This window comes from Fistularia commersonii, chromosome 13 (genome assembly GCF_037954325.1).
Source record: "Fistularia commersonii isolate RoL2024-O1a breed Wild chromosome 13, RoL_Fcom_v1.0, whole genome shotgun sequence".
In the NCBI taxonomy this organism is placed as follows: domain Eukaryota; kingdom Metazoa; phylum Chordata; class Actinopteri; order Syngnathiformes; family Fistulariidae; genus Fistularia; species Fistularia commersonii.
The window spans coordinates 7561100-7579526 of NC_141296.1; the positions used below are offsets into that span (position 1 = coordinate 7561100).

The 18427-nt window shown below is 39.1% G+C and overlaps 1 protein-coding gene and 1 pseudogene across 2 annotated transcripts in view; both read right to left on the minus strand.

Annotated features, from left to right (window-relative positions):
• LOC147227795 (uncharacterized) overlaps nucleotides 1-18427 on the minus strand; it is a 412630-nt pseudogene that overhangs the window by 356135 nt on the left and 38068 nt on the right.
• The window catches only part of drp2 (dystrophin related protein 2), a 68923-nt gene that overhangs the window by 37773 nt on the left and 12723 nt on the right, over nucleotides 1-18427 (minus strand). Inside the window, exons 3-9 of one of the 2 annotated variants that reach the window (XM_086158746.1) lie at nucleotides 15022-15178; nucleotides 8657-8777; nucleotides 8264-8375; nucleotides 7673-7829; nucleotides 4959-5105; nucleotides 3239-3317; nucleotides 670-730 (exon numbers count right to left, since the gene is read on the minus strand). In XM_086158746.1, coding sequence (XP_086014872.1) covers nucleotides 670-730; nucleotides 3239-3317; nucleotides 4959-5105; nucleotides 7673-7829; nucleotides 8264-8375; nucleotides 8657-8777; nucleotides 15022-15178 — 834 coding nt within the window. The remainder of the gene's footprint in view (nucleotides 1-669; nucleotides 731-3238; nucleotides 3318-4958; nucleotides 5106-7672; nucleotides 7830-8263; nucleotides 8376-8656; nucleotides 8778-15021; nucleotides 15179-18427) is intronic. The other variant, XM_086158747.1, reaches the window with a different exon arrangement.

Genomic DNA, 18427 nt, shown 5'->3' on the forward strand with positions numbered 1-18427 from the left:
CTCTCAGAGAATAATTTGTGTGTTGGCATTGAACAGCTTTAAGTCTTGACCGCTCCATGCCAGAAATCCTGAAAAGATGGCCACCCTGAGATTAAAAAGACTTGGGTTGTATTTTCTGAATATTAATATTGCTGCAGTCCAAGATTGAAAGCAGTGGCCATCTTTTGGACTACTTCTTTAATACCAGAGATTTATTTTTATCATTAGTCATCCATAGTTTTGATTGTCCTTTTTTTCAGTGGGATCAACTTCAGCAAAACTTGGACTATGTGGATAAAATATAGAAATATACATATTTCTGGTTTACAGCTGATGTCAGCATCAGCTGCTGCTATTACCTGCTCCAGCAGCCTTGGTCTTTGCAGCAAATTATACTCATTGTATAGATAGACCAGCCATACATGCAGTACACAGACTGAATGAACAAGGAAATGTATCCATACGTATGTATGTATGTACATTTCTGTGTGCCCGCATGCACGCGTGCATGTTTGTAAGTGTGTGTGTTTGTCATGAACTAATCCAACAAACTGTCCTGTGGATTGCAGTGTGGAAACCAAGTAAAATTTCTCTCAGAATTTGTCAAGAATGACTAATTTGTCAAAAATATGACATTGATGTAGCACAATTCACACAATTCAAATAAGTGTCTGAACAGGTTGCCCTTACTTGATGTAGTATGGCACTTTGTTTGGAGAAATGGCACGCTCCCATGGGATCTGAACTGAACCTGTGCGCACACAGATAAAAATCCATTTCAACATATCATTCTAGGCATGAAAAACAATTTTGCAGTTCTTGACATGTCTATGCTGTCCATTCAGACCTTTAACAGAGCTGCTCTGACACAGAACATGACGTGACAACGTGGCTATTTGTTTGGTTTCTGCAGGGATTTGGTTTGTTTGGCATGCCCTAATTGCATATAAGGGATAGGGGACTCATGAGAGTTTAAACTAGCCTCAACACTTGTCCGCATTGGGTGAGGCATAAGATCAAAGAGTGGCTACTCTGAAGCAAGAGAAAAACATTATGTAAAAAAAAAAAAAAAACTCGCTGAGACCGCTTACTAGGAACTTTAAAATCAATTCTGACTCTTTGAACCTCTGACGTGATCGAGCTGAGCCCCTGACATGTTGATTTAGGGTCCGGACCTGTAAAGCCTGTAAAGTGCTTTTTAATTCAGTACATACAAGAAACAGCTATCTAACTGTTATCTAAAATATATACAGTACATATATATATATATATATATATATATGACTATTCTGCTCCTACATCAAAACAGTGCAGTATTACACTCCAGTATGAGAGCACTAGCAGCTGAAAATAACGCAGCAAGAGAGTGATTTGACATCAGTGACTTAAAGCAATAGAAGAGTTGTGGAAGGACAGCTAACTCCAATAACACGATTCCGAAAAGAAAACCCTGCTGATTGTGATAAGGAGATAAAGAATCTAACCTTCCACACTCAGCCTGTGCTGGAAAAAGGCTCAGTTTAGGAGGTGATTTGAGTCAGAGAAAGCCAAGTTATTACAATTTATATGCTGCTATTGTCTTTTGTTTGGATGGACAGACGGACGGACGGACGGACGGACGGACAGACGGACAGACGGACAGACGGACAGACGGACAGACGGACAGACGGACAGACGGACAGACAGACAGACAGATAGATAGATAGATAGATAGATAGATAGATAGATAGATAGATAGATAGATAGATAGATAGATAGATAGATATATAGATAGATAGATAGATAGATAGATAGATAGATAGATAGATAGACAGATAGATGAGGCAGGAACTAGGAACCTCTTTGTTATAAGGTGGAAGCGCAAAACCCTATGCCATTATGTATTCCCCTATCTTTAACATTTGGTCAATTTGAATTTATAGTCTTATGTAATTGAAATGAAGGAAGTCAAATTTCAAAATTTTCGTCTTGTGGAAGACGTTATGATGGTTTGGTGGTCACTGAGTGGGCTCTATCTGTGTCATTTTAGAAATAAGGCACTAGCTGACTGGTTGTTCAGCTTTTATACTGCTGTGTTAGGTTACTTGATATACTGAAAACATACGGAGATGAGCATCGTTCTAAAGTTAAATTTAATGTGTGTTTTAATTTAATTAATTACCTGAAAAGCTGAAGAAAAAGGGGTTGGAAATGAGCTATTACTGTTTAGGCTGGACATAACCAATGAACACTCACACTGTCCTCTTAAATTTTATTGCTATAGCCTAACTGTGGTGTATGTCAAGCTAAATGACATAATAAACCAAAAACATGTGGTAAATGATTGCACACAACTTGACTCAAGACAAAGGTGTGTGCAAGTTGGTTGGCTTAGAAACCTGCCAGCAAATCCGCCAAAACATATCAGCAAAAGCCCAGATAGCAAATTCAAATGGCAATATATAGACCAACTGCCAATCGCACAATTGCTTCTAGGACAGCACAGGCTGGGGTGATCAGTGTGGTTGGAGGGGCATATAAGACAAACGTATGATCAACATTGCCCTTTGAAATACAATGTGCTGCAGAAGGAGCACAGCATGGAAACATACAAGTATCCTGAAATCTGTCCTCAAATGCAATACACAGGAAAATGACTCATTTCACCACCATATGCAATGTGTGATATAAAATGACAGCAGTAAAAATAGGCACTATTTCATGGAAAAAAAAGGGATCCCAGACACTCCTGCATGGTGCGCTGAGCTGCGCTTGCTGACGAACATTGCTATAAACCCCTGTGTGGGCATCTCTGAGCTAGCGTGACAGCTATAAAACTGGATGAGGTTGGTGAGGACGCCAGAGATAAAAAAAACACACACCAGTTTGGACACACTCCCACAGAAATATCTGTAATTCAAAGATTTTCCATTTCTTCATCAGCAGAGGCAAATAATTCATTGGCGAATCTTGTAGTAACTGGACTTCTGATGTATTTATAGATGTTTCCCCTCCCATCTCAGAGGCTTGTACGCATGATTGTCATGATGAGCCACACTAAGGATGCGTCTTGCCACACTTGTGAAAAAAGACCGCAAACTCCAGCTCAAACACACACAGACACACATACACACCAGTGGAAGCATTTTGGTAGGTCCATCACTCCAAGGCTGTAATGTACCAGAGCTTTCACACATTTTGAGTTGGTGTCTTGGCACATCATAACACAAACTGTTATGTCATTAGGCACAACGTACAGATAGCAGGAGGGGATACTTACTTGAAAGAAAGTGCTGAGAACCAGGGCCAAAGTCTCGATGTGCATCCTGGAGCTGCTTCAGCCGTTCTTCTATGGAACCCTGGGATAACATGCAAACACACACCCATGCACACATAAGCATTTAGAATGAAATCAAAGAGAATCATGCTGTTCAACCCCATTCATGACAGATCCTCATCACAGAAATATATACAGTTGGACCACCCGCGTTAGTCAACAGTGGAATATAAACTGTTTCTCACACATTACCCCTCTTAAAGGTCTGTAAAAGCCTTTAAAACCCACCAGATTGGAAATGAAGTAAGAGATTACGCACATTCTGTTCAAATGAGTATGGTAATTCCTGCCTGCAGTGGAAGTTGGCAAAACATTTACACTGAAGAGGGTGTGTGAGAAGGATGAGCCTCACTTGTGTGCATTACCATGAAGACACACTACACGGTATTAAGTTTACAATTGCCCTTGTAAGAGCATTTCATCACCTATGATTCTCATAAAAGGGGATTTCATCTGCTTTACCCCTGTTTGTTTGAAAGGTATTGGATACAATACATGAATTACTCTCTTGTCACCTGGATGTGTTACGCATTCACTAAACTAGGGAGACAAATCCACTCCCAGGGTTATCAAAGCATTTCTGGTTGTGATATACCTCTGCAACTGCCCTCCAAAAGACAAATCACAAAATTATTGGTGATCATCAAGCATTAAATCTATTTGGAATTTACAATCACTGACCCAATAACAGCCAACTCTATTACGTCAAAGACAGCTGTTTCTCTATAATGCTGGATTGAGGACTGGATGTTACAAATATATCAAGTTTCCCAACTTCCACAGATCCTTGCAATACTGGACTCTTAGGATATTGATTTGAACATTGCTGTGTCAACTGAATTTTTTTTTTTCTTTAATCGGGCACGATCCTGGGGCAGATTAGAAGCTTTCATCTGTTTGCTAAGCCAAAGACCCAAACACACATAAAGCCTGATTATATACTCTCTAAGATTAAGCAGAAGCTTCCCTGTCAAACAACTCTGCTCACTTTTGTTAACTCTTGCATAATGACATCAATGGAAGGCAAGATGAGTTGCAACTCCTCTATTACACTTTTATTTCAAACAGGCTCTGAAAAAAGTCTCTGAATACAAATAGCGACAGTGATGATTTTGGAAAAGTAGGCATCAGAAAGCGTGCTATTAGACTTTTCTGAAATGTATTTAATTGTCATTTGTTTGAGGGCAGAAGGGTTTTGTTGAAAAAGGAAAAAGGATGGGCGCTTGCTTATTGTATTTCACACATCAGAAGAGAGAAAGAGAGGAGTAGGAGTGGAAGTGAGAGTAACAGTTAGTACAATATCGCAAAAGTATGAAAAACAAGCTGTGGAGAAGTTTTTATTGAGGTCTTTCTATTATCCATGCATGAAGCTAAGCATCCAGGAGAAGGTGTGACAAAGACAATGAATCCAAGATTCTGTCCCTGAATGATTTTCAAGGCTTTCTGACACCTTTTTGTACACCTGTATTACACTGCGTGATCAAAGAGATACTCTCTCTTTTCTCTTCACAAGGCCAGAAACCCTGAGGCACTGCAAATCATGAAAGCCTTATAAGGACAATCATCACCACATCCGTCATTTTGTATATCTGTCTGGAACTCGCTGGAAGAGCTTATAAAGATAATGCCATACATGGACCAGAGACCTTGAAGTCATCTCTACCTGAAGCACTTTCCATCTGCTGTTGAGATGCTCCAGGGCACGAGCGTTTTCCATCGACAAATGGACATTGGAGATAGCCAGCTGGTGAGCCAGATCATTAATATGCTTCATGCCCTCCTTCACCTGTGTCAGTTCCTCTTTAAACAACTGCAGAAGTAAACAAAATACACATAGAGGAAAAGGGGAAATAAGGGAAAAAGCAACAATTAAAACAGACAAAGACAATATGGAATAGATTATAAACATTATAAATACAGAAAATATTCAAGCAAAAATATCCACAATATTCAGATTGACACACACCAATCAAATACAAGTTGTTCATCATTACAGGTTTTTAGAAACTAGCTGGCAGGATGTCTGTACTACCAACATCCAAATGTAATGAAATGAAAATTGTCATGGTTTATTATCTGATGAAATCTCCATGAATGAGTATTTTGCATTTAATTCATTGTATTTAAAAAACAACTAGATGCAGTGTGTGGTCAGGTCAAATTCAAGACGATTTAGTTACATTTGACAATCTTAAGAATATTATCCAAAGTGCACAAAGCAGCAGCTTTTAAAAAATTGAATGTGGATCAATGACTGACATTTAGATTACATAGAAAAGGGCAAATGCAGCTGGCAAATGGCTCATTGCACTAGTTCTACTCCATACACTGCTCAGCATCTGCATCAGCCACTCAAGTTCTGATTTTTCAGTTTTCTGTATTTTTGGACATGTTGTTGTGTAGAGTCAATTCTTTGTACCATAAAATACTAATCCATTCAAAAAAAAAATGTATCTATAAGTAATAGTTATAGTTAAAGTATAAACTATATATAAAAAGGGAGGTTTATGCAGCTCATTTAATGCCTTCATTAATACTGCCACAAGCAAAGCGAAGCAGTAACACAACAAAATGTAAATGTGAAGACGCACGAAATGGTCATGATGTATTTTGACAATATGTGTCAGGTGAGATATAGAACCCAAAGGGTAAAAATATAATGGTGCATATATGAATGTTAAGAAAACGTTATACCCTTACATGTCTTTTTGACTTTCTATTTCAGCTGGGTCTGAACCATGGAGAAAAAAATTAAACTCCAGCGCATGCAAGGAAAATAGGTCTAAAAGTAAATGTTATGAAGTCCTGTCAAAGACACGTCCACCATGGTGTATAATCTAGCTTGAGCAATTTGATACCCTGTTGAAGTTGTTCCTCACATGCAAAATTGTACTAAATAGCTTATGGATGATGATGGGACACGAATGCCTTCCAACTATGAATTGGTTTAGTTAAGAATTACCAAGCCGTGGGTCTCCCATCAGGGCAAGCATCCGCTAGAATCCCATAAAATTCAGATTCATTTTTTTTCTGATCACTTATAAGGCCCGTCACAGTCGTTCCTTGCAATTTTCCATTCCCCGACCTCTCAGATCCTCTCAATTCTCTTATCCAAGGCTATGGGTGACTGTAGTTATGCTCTGATACTTCACGACAGTGTTGGAATATATAGTAGCAACATTTTGGATTTAAATAAGGCAGTGCAGAGAAATGGAATATATATATATACAGGACTGTCTCAGAAAATTAGAATATTGTGATAAAGTTCTTTATCTTCTGTAATGCAATTACAAAAACAAAAATTTCATACATTCTGAATTCATTACAAATCAACAGAAATATTGCACGCCTTTTATTATTTTGATATTGCTGATTATGGCTTACAGCTTGAGAAAACTCAAAAATCCAATCTCAAAATATTAAAATATCATGAAAGAGTCATTTTTGTTTTTTTAATTGCATTACAGAAGATAAAGAACTTTATCACAATATTCTAATTTTCTGAGACAGTCCTGTATATCTTTACTTCTGTACAGTAAGTATACAAAAGTAAATATAACATACATGTCACTGGTCACTGCAGTAACAAGTAACATGAACATGTATGCTAACATGTATTTTAGTGGATCAGACATCGTCAAAACTATTTTCTCAATAACCCTGTCCGTCCTTCACGTGTAAGTCAACAGGAAACGTTAAACGCCACACAAAACCACATTTACGATCCATAAATCATGTCTCTGAGTACATGAATGTTCATGCCCTTGTAAACGGTTTGTATAATTGAAGGCAGAGTACAGATGAGACCAACTGACAAGCCTGCCCTAAAGCCCCAGCTGAACATGTGCCAGCTATGACAGGAGTCCAAACAGCAACATGACTATTGTGAAGTGCCATCACATCGAATGAATATCGTCACACAATTATATGCAACAGCAACACTCAGCACCCCATTATGACTAAACCAATGACCTGCCATTTGTTAAACATCTCTACAACCGGGGATTATAACCCTTGCCTCCTCACTGTGTCAGTTTGAAATGCTCATCCTTGTCATCGCCTGTCAGAGCTTACTCTGATTGAATTGTATACATAACCAAGCAAAACAAATATTTCAAGGCAAAATACTCTGATACAGATCTCACTTATTCATGAGCAACATATTGCCGCCTGATGTTTGTTTACCATGTGTCAGAGTGTTATTATGCATTCTTTTTCAGAGTTAGCTGGAGGCGTTTATCTAAAATGAAATGTTTTTCTACAATCCAAGTTCACACATTGTGGGGATTAAAAATAATGTGTCTGCATGCAAAGTATGTTTGGGTGCATTAGACAATTGGAAAAGGGAAGGAAAAATGTGTAATCAGGGGAGTCTACCTTGGTAGCGTCTATATGGTCCTGAAGAGAGTCAATAAATAGATCTCCAACAGGTTCCCAGGCATCCCGCACCCCCTCTGCCTGCTCCAAGGCCACTGCAAGCTCCTCCATTGCTGCTTGGATCTGAAGAAGGCGCTCCAGAGTCCTTTCCATGTGTCTGGTGTGGGTTAAGAATGCCATTCATCAGTGAGTAATGCAGATGCCATAACAAGGCACAGCTAGTAGTAGCTAATAGTAGACGAATACATTGGATTTAAAAAGTGCTAAAGTGCACTGGGGGTCATTATTAAAATAAATGTTTTTTGGTCATCATTAAAGTGTTTCTATGAATGAAATAATTCGTCTTTTACCACAACTAAAGTTTAAGGGCCAAACAACTCCATATCTCAACAAACAGATCCAAGGTTTATGCTAAGCAATGGCCTTGATTTCAAACTTTGATTTTTTTATCATTTAAAATTACCATCTACACTATTCACAACAGAAGTATTGTACCTGTGGATTTTTAGCTTTTTAAATGTATACCTTCAGTTAACAAACACCAAGTTTCCTGAGGATAATGATCTCAATCACTTTAAAATGAAAACTGACCTATGTCGGTCCACACAGCGAGCTGTCAGTTTCTCCCACAGATCGCTGGCCACATTTGCCTGCTTCCACACAGAGCGGCTCACATTTAGGATTCGACGGCGGGGAGACACCTCTGCACAGGATGGGTCATGCAGGGAAATGGAAAGAAAATAAGAGTTATAGGCAAGAGCAGAGCTTGGCATATTGTTGCTCTCAGCAGATGGTACTATAGAGCGGGTGAAGTGGAAATAATTGTATTCTGATCCAGACGCTTTACCAAAACTGTCTGCGACACTGAAAAAACTGCTTCCAAGAGAAGATTTCACCTGCCTGAGTTATAGCAAATGTGGAGGTTTGTGAGTTAGGTATTTTGGCTGGTGTATCAATTGGCACAGAGTATAAAAGGTAGTAGACCTTTCCCATCGCTAAGGGTCTCCTCTGGTTCCCGGAAGGGATGCTGCGCCAGAAAGGCCTGGGCAGACTCCAAGACTGAGTAGATGAATGGCCCACGGGACTTCACATCCTCCATGAATGCCTGGTGGGAGATAGAGAGGGGAGTAGAGCGGTTGAGTGCAGGTGGGAGGAAGTAAGAAGCAAACAGTGTCACAACTTATGAGCTTGTTTCGGGAAATCCTAAAGTGGAACCTTTGCCTTTTCCAGAAACAAGATCTGCCTCAAAGTACATTCCCAATGGCAGTGCGAAACAACTTACCCTGCAGCAATTTTAATTTCTGCCTTATTGTTTAACAGCCCATTGCTCATTTGGAGCAGTTGTTTGAACTGACGATTAGTTTATTTGAGCATAACCAACTTCAGAACCCATACTTTAGTTTGAGAAGAAACATTTGTACCTTGGAGTGGTTTGTTCGCTCCAGGAATACAATCAAATCAACCAACCGAAGCATTCTAATGGTCAGTGTGATCCGTCATCATTTGCCTCTGCAAATTGTGGCTGGAAAAATTGTTTTTAGGGAAGGAGGAAAGCCCTTCTTGAAATACTTGCAAAATTATTGTGTAATTTGTTTTTATTTGACAAAAGCCATTGCTTTGCAAAAATGCAAGGCAAGATTTACACTATTGTGTGAAGCAGCTACATTGTGCTAAAACCAAATGGATCTGCAAGGTTTGAATTATGCAACAGCAATGATTCCATTTGTACTGTGAGCAAAAACAATACAAGTGGTATATGAGAGGTTTTCTATCAATATGCAGATGGACCCATATGAACTCATACAATGCATGTCCTACATAGGGAGTACATTTTTTTTTTTTTTTTTCAGATGAAAGAATAGTTTATCAGCCCTTACAACATGTCCACAATCATGCACATCGGTAAAATGATGTAGACAAATGAATTTGAAATATTCTATCTCAAAACGTTTTGGTTTGGCAGTGTTAGTCAGACAAAACAACACATGTATTAAATTGTCTCTATAGATTTATATATTTTGCTTACAATTATGTGATTCAAAATACTATACATTGTATCAGCTATTGTTAGGAAAACAACAAACAGTGATAGACTGAGAAAACATTCACTGTGAATTAATGTGACACCAGCTGCTTTCTGACTTTTAAAAGGATCATTTTTATGCATCTTTAACAATCACACTTTACAGAAATAGATGTATTTTATAAATATAGGGAGCATGCATACATGGGTCCCATCTGCCTTTCATGAAATATTTCTCTGTAACTGCAGACTTGAAAGGAAGAAAACAACCCAAAAAAGAGCAGGTGGAGTTGGGGTAAAACAGTTTAAGATGACACCAAGCCTCGCTAGTGTGAGGTGCAAATACACTCAAAAACACGAAAAACCAAGGGGAATTGATATGAGAATGCTGCCTGGTTTTAAGAGATGGCATATTTGCTGCATACTGGCACGGCTCACACGTATCTAGAGACAGCACCTCTTGGGGCTACATCATTATATGCTTATGCTGAAAGCCCAGGGCACAATCTAAGACCACTGTGAGTACAGCTGAACTAGTGCCCTAACAAAAAAAAGCAAGTCATTTGAATTCTTGGTTCCCCTCAAAAACGGTTGGACTGGGAATGGTCGATGTGATGCTCAATGCATAACACAACACACACATATCTACACCTTTATACTATATTCAAGAGGCTCCCCAAAGCTTTGAAGAAAGCCAGCATGTTAACTGTCTTGAGTTTTAAACATTTATCTTTCTTCTGTTTAAGGCATACTGCAGGTGAGTGAATTAATGCCAGGCATGCTTCCTCTCTTCAAAGAAATTTATTTAGGTGAATCCGGCACACGCAATCCTTTTATGGTAGGCTATAAAGAGATTATACTTTCAGCTGAAAATCTACATTACAAACTGGAATTAGTGGTGTTGTGCAGTGCAGCAGTGACAATGTTTCAGTGCCTATAAAAACATTAGGACCACAGCCCAGCAGGTTTGATAGCACCGGGTGAACAGAGTTAAACAGAAAGCCCCAGAAGAAAAACAAGTAAACATCAGGCAGCACCAAGCAAACATGCAAAAGTGTGCAATGTTAGAGAGCTGTGGCAGGAGATAAGACTCCCTGTGCGACAGTCATGTAGAAAATTTGCTGTCCGTCTTGTCCTTCTACCTCTTTACCACTCTTCCTCTCGTTCTGCAAGCGCAAACTCCCTTTTCTACCTGACCCCCTACCCTTTTCCTCTTGCACACCCTCATTTCATTCTCTCGAGCTCACCATTCTCTCCATCCTCTCTTTAGCTGCTTTGCCACCCAAAGAGAAGCTGAGCCATGGATTCCCTGAGCCAGCTGTCACGTTAAAACTTTAATTCCAGCTAAATTTCACACTCAGAGGCCTCATCTTTGGTTGAAGGAACATTAAGAGCTGAGCCTTCAGATCAGATTAAGATGAATTATGCATGGAGTAGAAAAAGTCAGAGGTAGGAAATGACTTCATTGACTTGATCTTAACATGTTGATGGCATCTCATTTACTCCTTCCTCTGGTCAGCCTCAGTCTTTATGCCTCTGAAAATACATAGGAGGCTGGATTTTCATTATGAGCCTCCATCCGGATGAGGCTGAAAGGATTCTACATTTATCAAAGGCTCACAAAATGCCATTATTTACACAAAGGTTTGCTTATCCTAGCATCCAAAACACACATACACAAATACAGACCTGCATATGGATATACATGTGCTGAAAATACACAATGTACGCACACACACACAAACACACACACACGGATAACATGGTCCCAAACCAAGCAAATGCATAAACATGCACCAAAATATGGTAGCACAGAGGGACTCAACCCACAGTCAAAAAGACATCAAAATAAATCCACTTAGGATCAATAATTCACATTTCTTAAAACGCTTTAATTCTCTATAGAAAACCAGGATGCAATTTCCCTCTGTGCTTTGTTAGAAAAGTTCTAGAGCGACCAGACGCTTGGGAAGCCGAGGCACTGCAGATTATGAATTGGGCCGTTCTGCCGAAAATGGGACAGGAAAAGAAGTGGCAGGGAAAAGAGAGGAAAGGAGAGGAGAGAGGGGAGGAACTGTTTAATGGATGTGTTCACATTCCTAATGATTTTTGGGAACCTTTTATGTCACATGACAACAGAATTGCAGGAATATTGAGGAAACAGAAATGCAACTGACTTTACAAAGAAATGAGGGGCAAGGAGCAACACGAAAGACGTAGTGTAATAAAAGAGGGATTATGCAAAACTGACAAGAAAAGAGAAGGACAAGAGAAGAACACAGTAAGGTAACTGTAAGATAGCATGAAGTATTAAATGTGTTTTTTGTTATCCTATTAATTACTGGGCTAATTTCACAGTAGGCATTCAGAATGGGGTGAAGTAGAAGCCAAAAACCTCTCTTTCAATACAAGACACCTCTTAGAGATACTGCATAAACTGACAGCTTAGGAAATTGGAAAGAGGGTGGAAGGGGAAACTCCACTGTAGTTACAGAACCAATTACAGTGCATGATTGCCCTCTATGTGTGTGTGTACCCTTGCCATTCATCACCAACCCAACAAGGTGATTTGCTGGGAAAATGAAAGAGTATTTCAACCATCCAGGTAACATTTTACAAAATAAATTCCTTCAGATGGGAGGCTGAATCCAAATATCTAAATAAACAGGCACTCAGACACAATTCAAACGCTTACATAGGAAGGTCCCAATTCCTTCACTGTGTTGAATATGCAAACTGGCAAATCCTTTCCAAGATGGGGCATCATATATTGAGCTGTTGTTTGGGATTTTTGTTCATTTTTAATTTACTTAATATAATAATACATTTTATAATTCATTTTTACCTTTTTTTCTTAACAGAATACAGTTTATGTGTGACAGACATAACCCTGCCTGTTGGGCAATTCCATACTGTAATAATTTAATTTAAGGTCACCCCAAAGCATTACACAAATAGCTATGAAATGTGTTAATTGAAAAGATTTCCGAGAGACCATTCTCACTGAAAGCCACTTTGGGAATATAGTCCCGTTTTGTCACACCATGGTGTTAGTTTGAACACAAGGTGAAGTCATTACTTTTGGGTGATCCAATAAACAATGTTCAATGTGGGGTTGATTAATTAAAATGCCTTGTAACTGTGTACATGTGTATTTACAATAGATGTGGAAGGGCATTATTTCACACTTGTTAACAGCCATTCATGCTATATGGTTGGTTCCTGTTTTGATTACTTTTTATAGTTGGCCACCGGCTGGTTTAGCAATTATTGGGGAAAGTATGACCACTTAACTGTCTGAGTTCTTTGTTAATAAAGTGGGTACCAGTTTTAGTTCCTTGGCAGTTTTATATTCTTGGTATGAAAGGCAGGTAAATTAGTTGGCCTTTTAAATTTCTCCATGAAAATCCATTCAAAATTTGGTTCTGTATGTGAGCAATTCATCATAAATATACATGTATTTCCAACTGAAAGGGTTCTGCCAATATCAGTTCAAAGCTGTTCTGGTAATTAAGACAAACTAATGCTAAATTCTTTTCACCAAACACACACAAAAGAAGAAAATCAAAAAGATTAATAATCAGTTATTAGCCTGAATCTGCAATTGGATGTGAAGGAAAAATCCATTTCTTTTCCTCTCCTACCTGTCGACAATGAGATAGTGGAGTGGCTGAGGAGAAACGTTGAAACAGTGGGCAATAGGAAAATAGATGATATCTGACGCTGACATTCAGTCAAACCGATTTGAAGAATTCCCCTATCTCTATATGTATACGTATGTATCTATAAAAAAGATAGAGAGACGAATTTCTTGTGGCCCAATACTCCCATATTCTCAGATTTTTGCTGTCTCTAATATGTTACTAGAAAACATTAGTCCCGTAAAATGTTGAGTATTCATGTGGATTCAACTATGTCATGGAGTCCATGTATACTTTGGATTTGCTCAACAACGCAATTAATTTCTTGAAGAATGTAAATAACTAACAGCCAACAAATTAAACTCCCTCACTTTAACAATGTTTCTCCACAGATATTGGTCGTCATATGCTTGGGGCAGTTTGTGATGCAGCACCACTTAAAGAAAGTTCTATCTGACAAGTCATTTTTACACCAGACCCCTGTCATAACATGTCATTAGAGCAAAATCAGCTTTTGCCATCACAAAGAAAATTTGGGACTCTTTTTTTGAAACTGGTACAAGTAACAAAATGGGGGCTGATATTAATGGTTTCCACCCAACACAATGCTATATTTTTGTTTCATGCTTCTGATGTTTATTTCAAATAGCAAGTCCACCTTTGCCTCTGTGTGAAAATGAAGTATATTCGAGTTGAATTCCAGACAAGGTTCTATGCCAGGTACAATATATTTTACACTAAACCACTTGTGCCTAAAACTATGTCAGAGCTTGTCAAAGGGGCTAAGACCATGAAACATGTATGAATAATATTTTAAGGGCAAGAGGTGTACAGACAAAAAGACTTCTCCAAAGGCGAAAAAAACACTCTAAAAACAATATGTTGTGTTTTCTCCTTTCACCTTTCCAGCACATTTCCATTGATTAGTTACTAACAGATATGCCTTTCCAAACGATACATCCGTATATAATCGCAAAGACAGCAGAGGATCGCAGTCGATCAATTATTGTGAACATTAAATTAGTGGGGATCCGTGATTTGTGTCCAAAGCATGACACAATGCAACAATAGGAAGATAAGCACGCGGCTGTCAAATTGCAGGAGACTAATGCCGTTTGTGTTTTATACCAGTATTTGATAACTTGTGCAAAACTGCAAGGCTTCTTTAATGTCAGTGATAGCCTTTCAAGTCATACACTAGCTCTTACTCTCTACATTTATTGCAAATGTTGAGTATTTTCCACAAATGTAGATTAAGCTCCTTGACACACATTGCCATGTATTGCCTAGAAAATGACTGGCTTCCAAACACCCAGTCTGACCTAATTCAATGACAGACATCACACGCATCGGACAGCTCAACACACAACCCAGGGAAGACTTTCAATCCATTTTCACACCGCTTCTATAGGACTAACGTGCTGTATCTTGTCTTCCTCACAGCGTAATGCATAAACATAATAACCAAGCAAATAACTCTGGGTATATCTATATTTATGTCTGCAGCCGAATCAATTTTTCTGTGCCTGTGTGACTTTATTTGTATTCATCTTTGTCTTGAGAGAAAAGCAGTAGACATTCTGTGGAAATTAATTTCCCCTTTGGCTGCATAAAGTCTCTATTCAATCAGTTCTTCACCAGGATGTGTATCATTTACAGTGAGACAGTATTAATAACCATATTACCTGATGAAACTCCCTCTGGTGCTGAACAGCCCCCACATCGCCTCCAATGGGCAGCTGTTCTGAGAGCTCCTCGTCCTTGGCTGTCAGCCACTCTATGATCTCCTGCAGAGAAAGCTGCAGCTTCCCACTGTTGTCAGAGAAGGCCTCTAGTCGTACCCTACCAACACAAAGACAGAGAAAAAAATATGCAAACACATGCACACAATTTGTATATAACAGTTTCTGATATGGCAAATCGACAAATGTCTTGGGGTAAATGCTCTCAACTTTCCAGTCCACGTATTATTGGCTATATTAATCTCAAATAAAATACTGCCGGGACAATCTGAACCTCAAATTCTCTTGTACCAATGGTACACAGATTTCCAGAGGCTGTGCAAATGAAAAAAAATACTGCTGTATAAACAAATAAACAAACACATTTCAGGGGCATTTTCTGTACTTTCTCAGTTTTTAAATGTCTCTATTTCATGACGTTATGAAATGATACCCTCCTCGAGCTTCCACCTTGTCGTGACAGGGCAGTTTGCATGTCCCTATGATCCTAGGAGCTCAGTTGACAGGGGCTTTTTGCCCCCCGGTTGTGTCACCCTGGGCAAATAGAGATCAAAACGCAGCCCCCCCCCCCCCCACACACACACACCCCCCACACCCCCCACCACCCCACACACACACACACACACACACACACACATGGCACTTGATGTCTTCTCTTAAAAACATTTCACTTCTCACCTGAGAGGCTTCATCAGTTTGGACCTTCAGTTCAGTACTGAAGGAGCCTCATGTACAAACCTTATAAAACTTACAAACCTTTTGTAAGGAATAACCTCGATGGTTCTTCTTGTATAGGGACTCTCAAAAGGGGGACTGGGATAAAAAAATGGAATTCAATCTATTCCTCTCCAAAATTAGCAATCACTTACTGATTAAAATATAAATAGGCACATGCACAATCAAAACATGAAATTTCAGATTCCTGCTGGTTGGCTTGGTCATACGTGAAATACTAACACTTACAATTTATCTGATTTAACAGATATCTTGGGACCCAATACTCTTATAACAGTGGCACGGGTGGCACGAGAGGGGCGGAAGGCAACACTGTGAATACCTCCAAATGTTTCAGTCACAAAGCGAGCATTCAAATATCATTATTCCAAAGTATCACAACTTTCTATCAGACAATGAGTGGGAGTGAAAACAGACATCAAATAGAAAAACATTCAGTGTAGATGTTATTGTTCCCAACTATGAATGAGAGAAATACTGAAAAAATCTTCTTTCACACTCATTTTTAGTAAAGAAATGAGCTCTTTCTGATTTATCTTGATTATAGTCACAATCATACCTGCATTTCTGCATTTCTTAAAAAGGGTTAGCTTTAAACATATCAATTTATAAGTCCTAGAAAAAATCTTATGGATATCTCAACATCCACCATAAGATTGCATCAACCAATTGATTGCATGACTAATTGCGCAGATAAATGTGCTCGGGGGATTGGAGAGAAGTTCTGACTCAAATAAAAGTCGGTGTAGACCCCAGATACATCTAAGGTCATCTATCAGGGGACGGCACTGCCCCCTTTTTTCAGAAAGCTCTAAAATGGTTCAAACCAGAGAGCACAACCCTGAGACATACACAAACACACACTTACACACACACACATACATACTTGCTCATTCTGTGAGAAAGACGGTGGGAGGGACGGGAAGAGGGAGAGAGACAGAGAAAAAGACAACCAAGTCAGCAGCACAATCAATAGTTTGTTTCTTGTCCATTGTTTCTTCTCATATATAAAAAGTGAAAAAGTGAAAGAAATAGAGCACTTCCTTTGCTGTGACGGAATCACTATTGCATAGCAGGTGCCACTAAGTTCTGCCCGAATAAAACCTATAGGGTGCCAGGATAAAGGTTTGCTTGTTTGAAAATCAAAAGTTCTAGAATATGTTTTGGTGCTATTTCTGGAAAATTATATTATATTTGAGAAAGCAAGCTTTGACATGACAGAGGCAGTCAAGAAGGGATCTTCTACCACTTTTTTCATCATACAATTAGATTTTGTTTTAACTTGGTATCCTTCATACTGTTTTTACTTTGTGGTGCCACAGTCACACAATTCATATTTTTTCATCTTATAGTATTGATATCACTGCTGTTTTTTTTTTAGAGATTTAGCACAAAGAAAAAAACAATTGCGAGTTTCAGAGAGGCGCACTGGTTAGCGCTTCTGCAGCATGAAAGACCCTGGATTGACTCCTGCAGGGGATCTCTCTGTGTGGAGTTCTCCCCGGAGTTTCTCTGTGGCCCGGAGTAGGATAAGGGATAGATGATGGATGGAAAAACAATATTGCTCATTTCAATCTGTAGTTTTGTTCTGTAACTGATTTTAAGTAATTTATTTAATTTCTGACACCAGGTGGGCATCTTATAAAAAAAGGAAACCGTCAGAGGTTTCCACCCTCCCTCAGCTATCAGTAATCTAGATCTATCAGTTCCTATCATCACTAATTCATGATATTACATATCAACTGCTGTGCCTCATGTCAGCACAGGCCAGTGTCTCCCTGAGCCAGCCTGTGGGGGTCATGGGCCAGTGTTGCCATGACCTCCCTGGTCAGGGACCCTGACAGTCCCAACCTCAGATACATGCAGAGGGTTACATCAGCAAGACCACATGGCGTAAAACTTTTGCCAAAACCAAATATGCGAGTCAAACCTAACAATACCAGACCAGTCGAATCCTGGGTTAACAATAACCGCCACTGGTACCGATGACCTACAGGGTACCAGTGGAAATTGGGCTTTTGTGGAGAGTGTCTAGATGACTGGATAACTACTGCTAATGTGATCAGGGGGGGCAGGAAGGAGATTACTTGTTGTCTGGAAGGAGAATAGATAAGGAGACTTGGTGGTGGACTGAAGAATGACAGGAGTATGTACAGAGAGGGTACATACTCATTTCATAATGTAAAATCAACAGTATGAAATTCTCATGGATGTGGTCAGACTGTGCAGGTTTTTTTTTCCCATGTCAAAACCTATGCTGTGATCATAGAAAGTTAAGGAAAAAAAAGTCTGATGCCCAATTAGAATAAGGCAGATAGTTATAAATGATGATCTAGCAGGCTATACCAAATCAGACCACATCACAGAAGCCATCAAGGTCATACAAAAAATGAAAGGTTGTGACAAACTCAAACATCAGTCCAAGAGGAAACTTTTGATATCAGGAGCCTCAAGCCACTTCTTTCCCTGACTTAAATTTAATTTTAGATCAAGCACATTGTGACACACAAGGAAAATGTCCTACTCTACAGTATCCAACTGGCTATAAGTTGCTATGTGTGAATACATATATTTATTTCCAGTTTTCTTGTTTCTTCTATTGTCCTGCTACTGG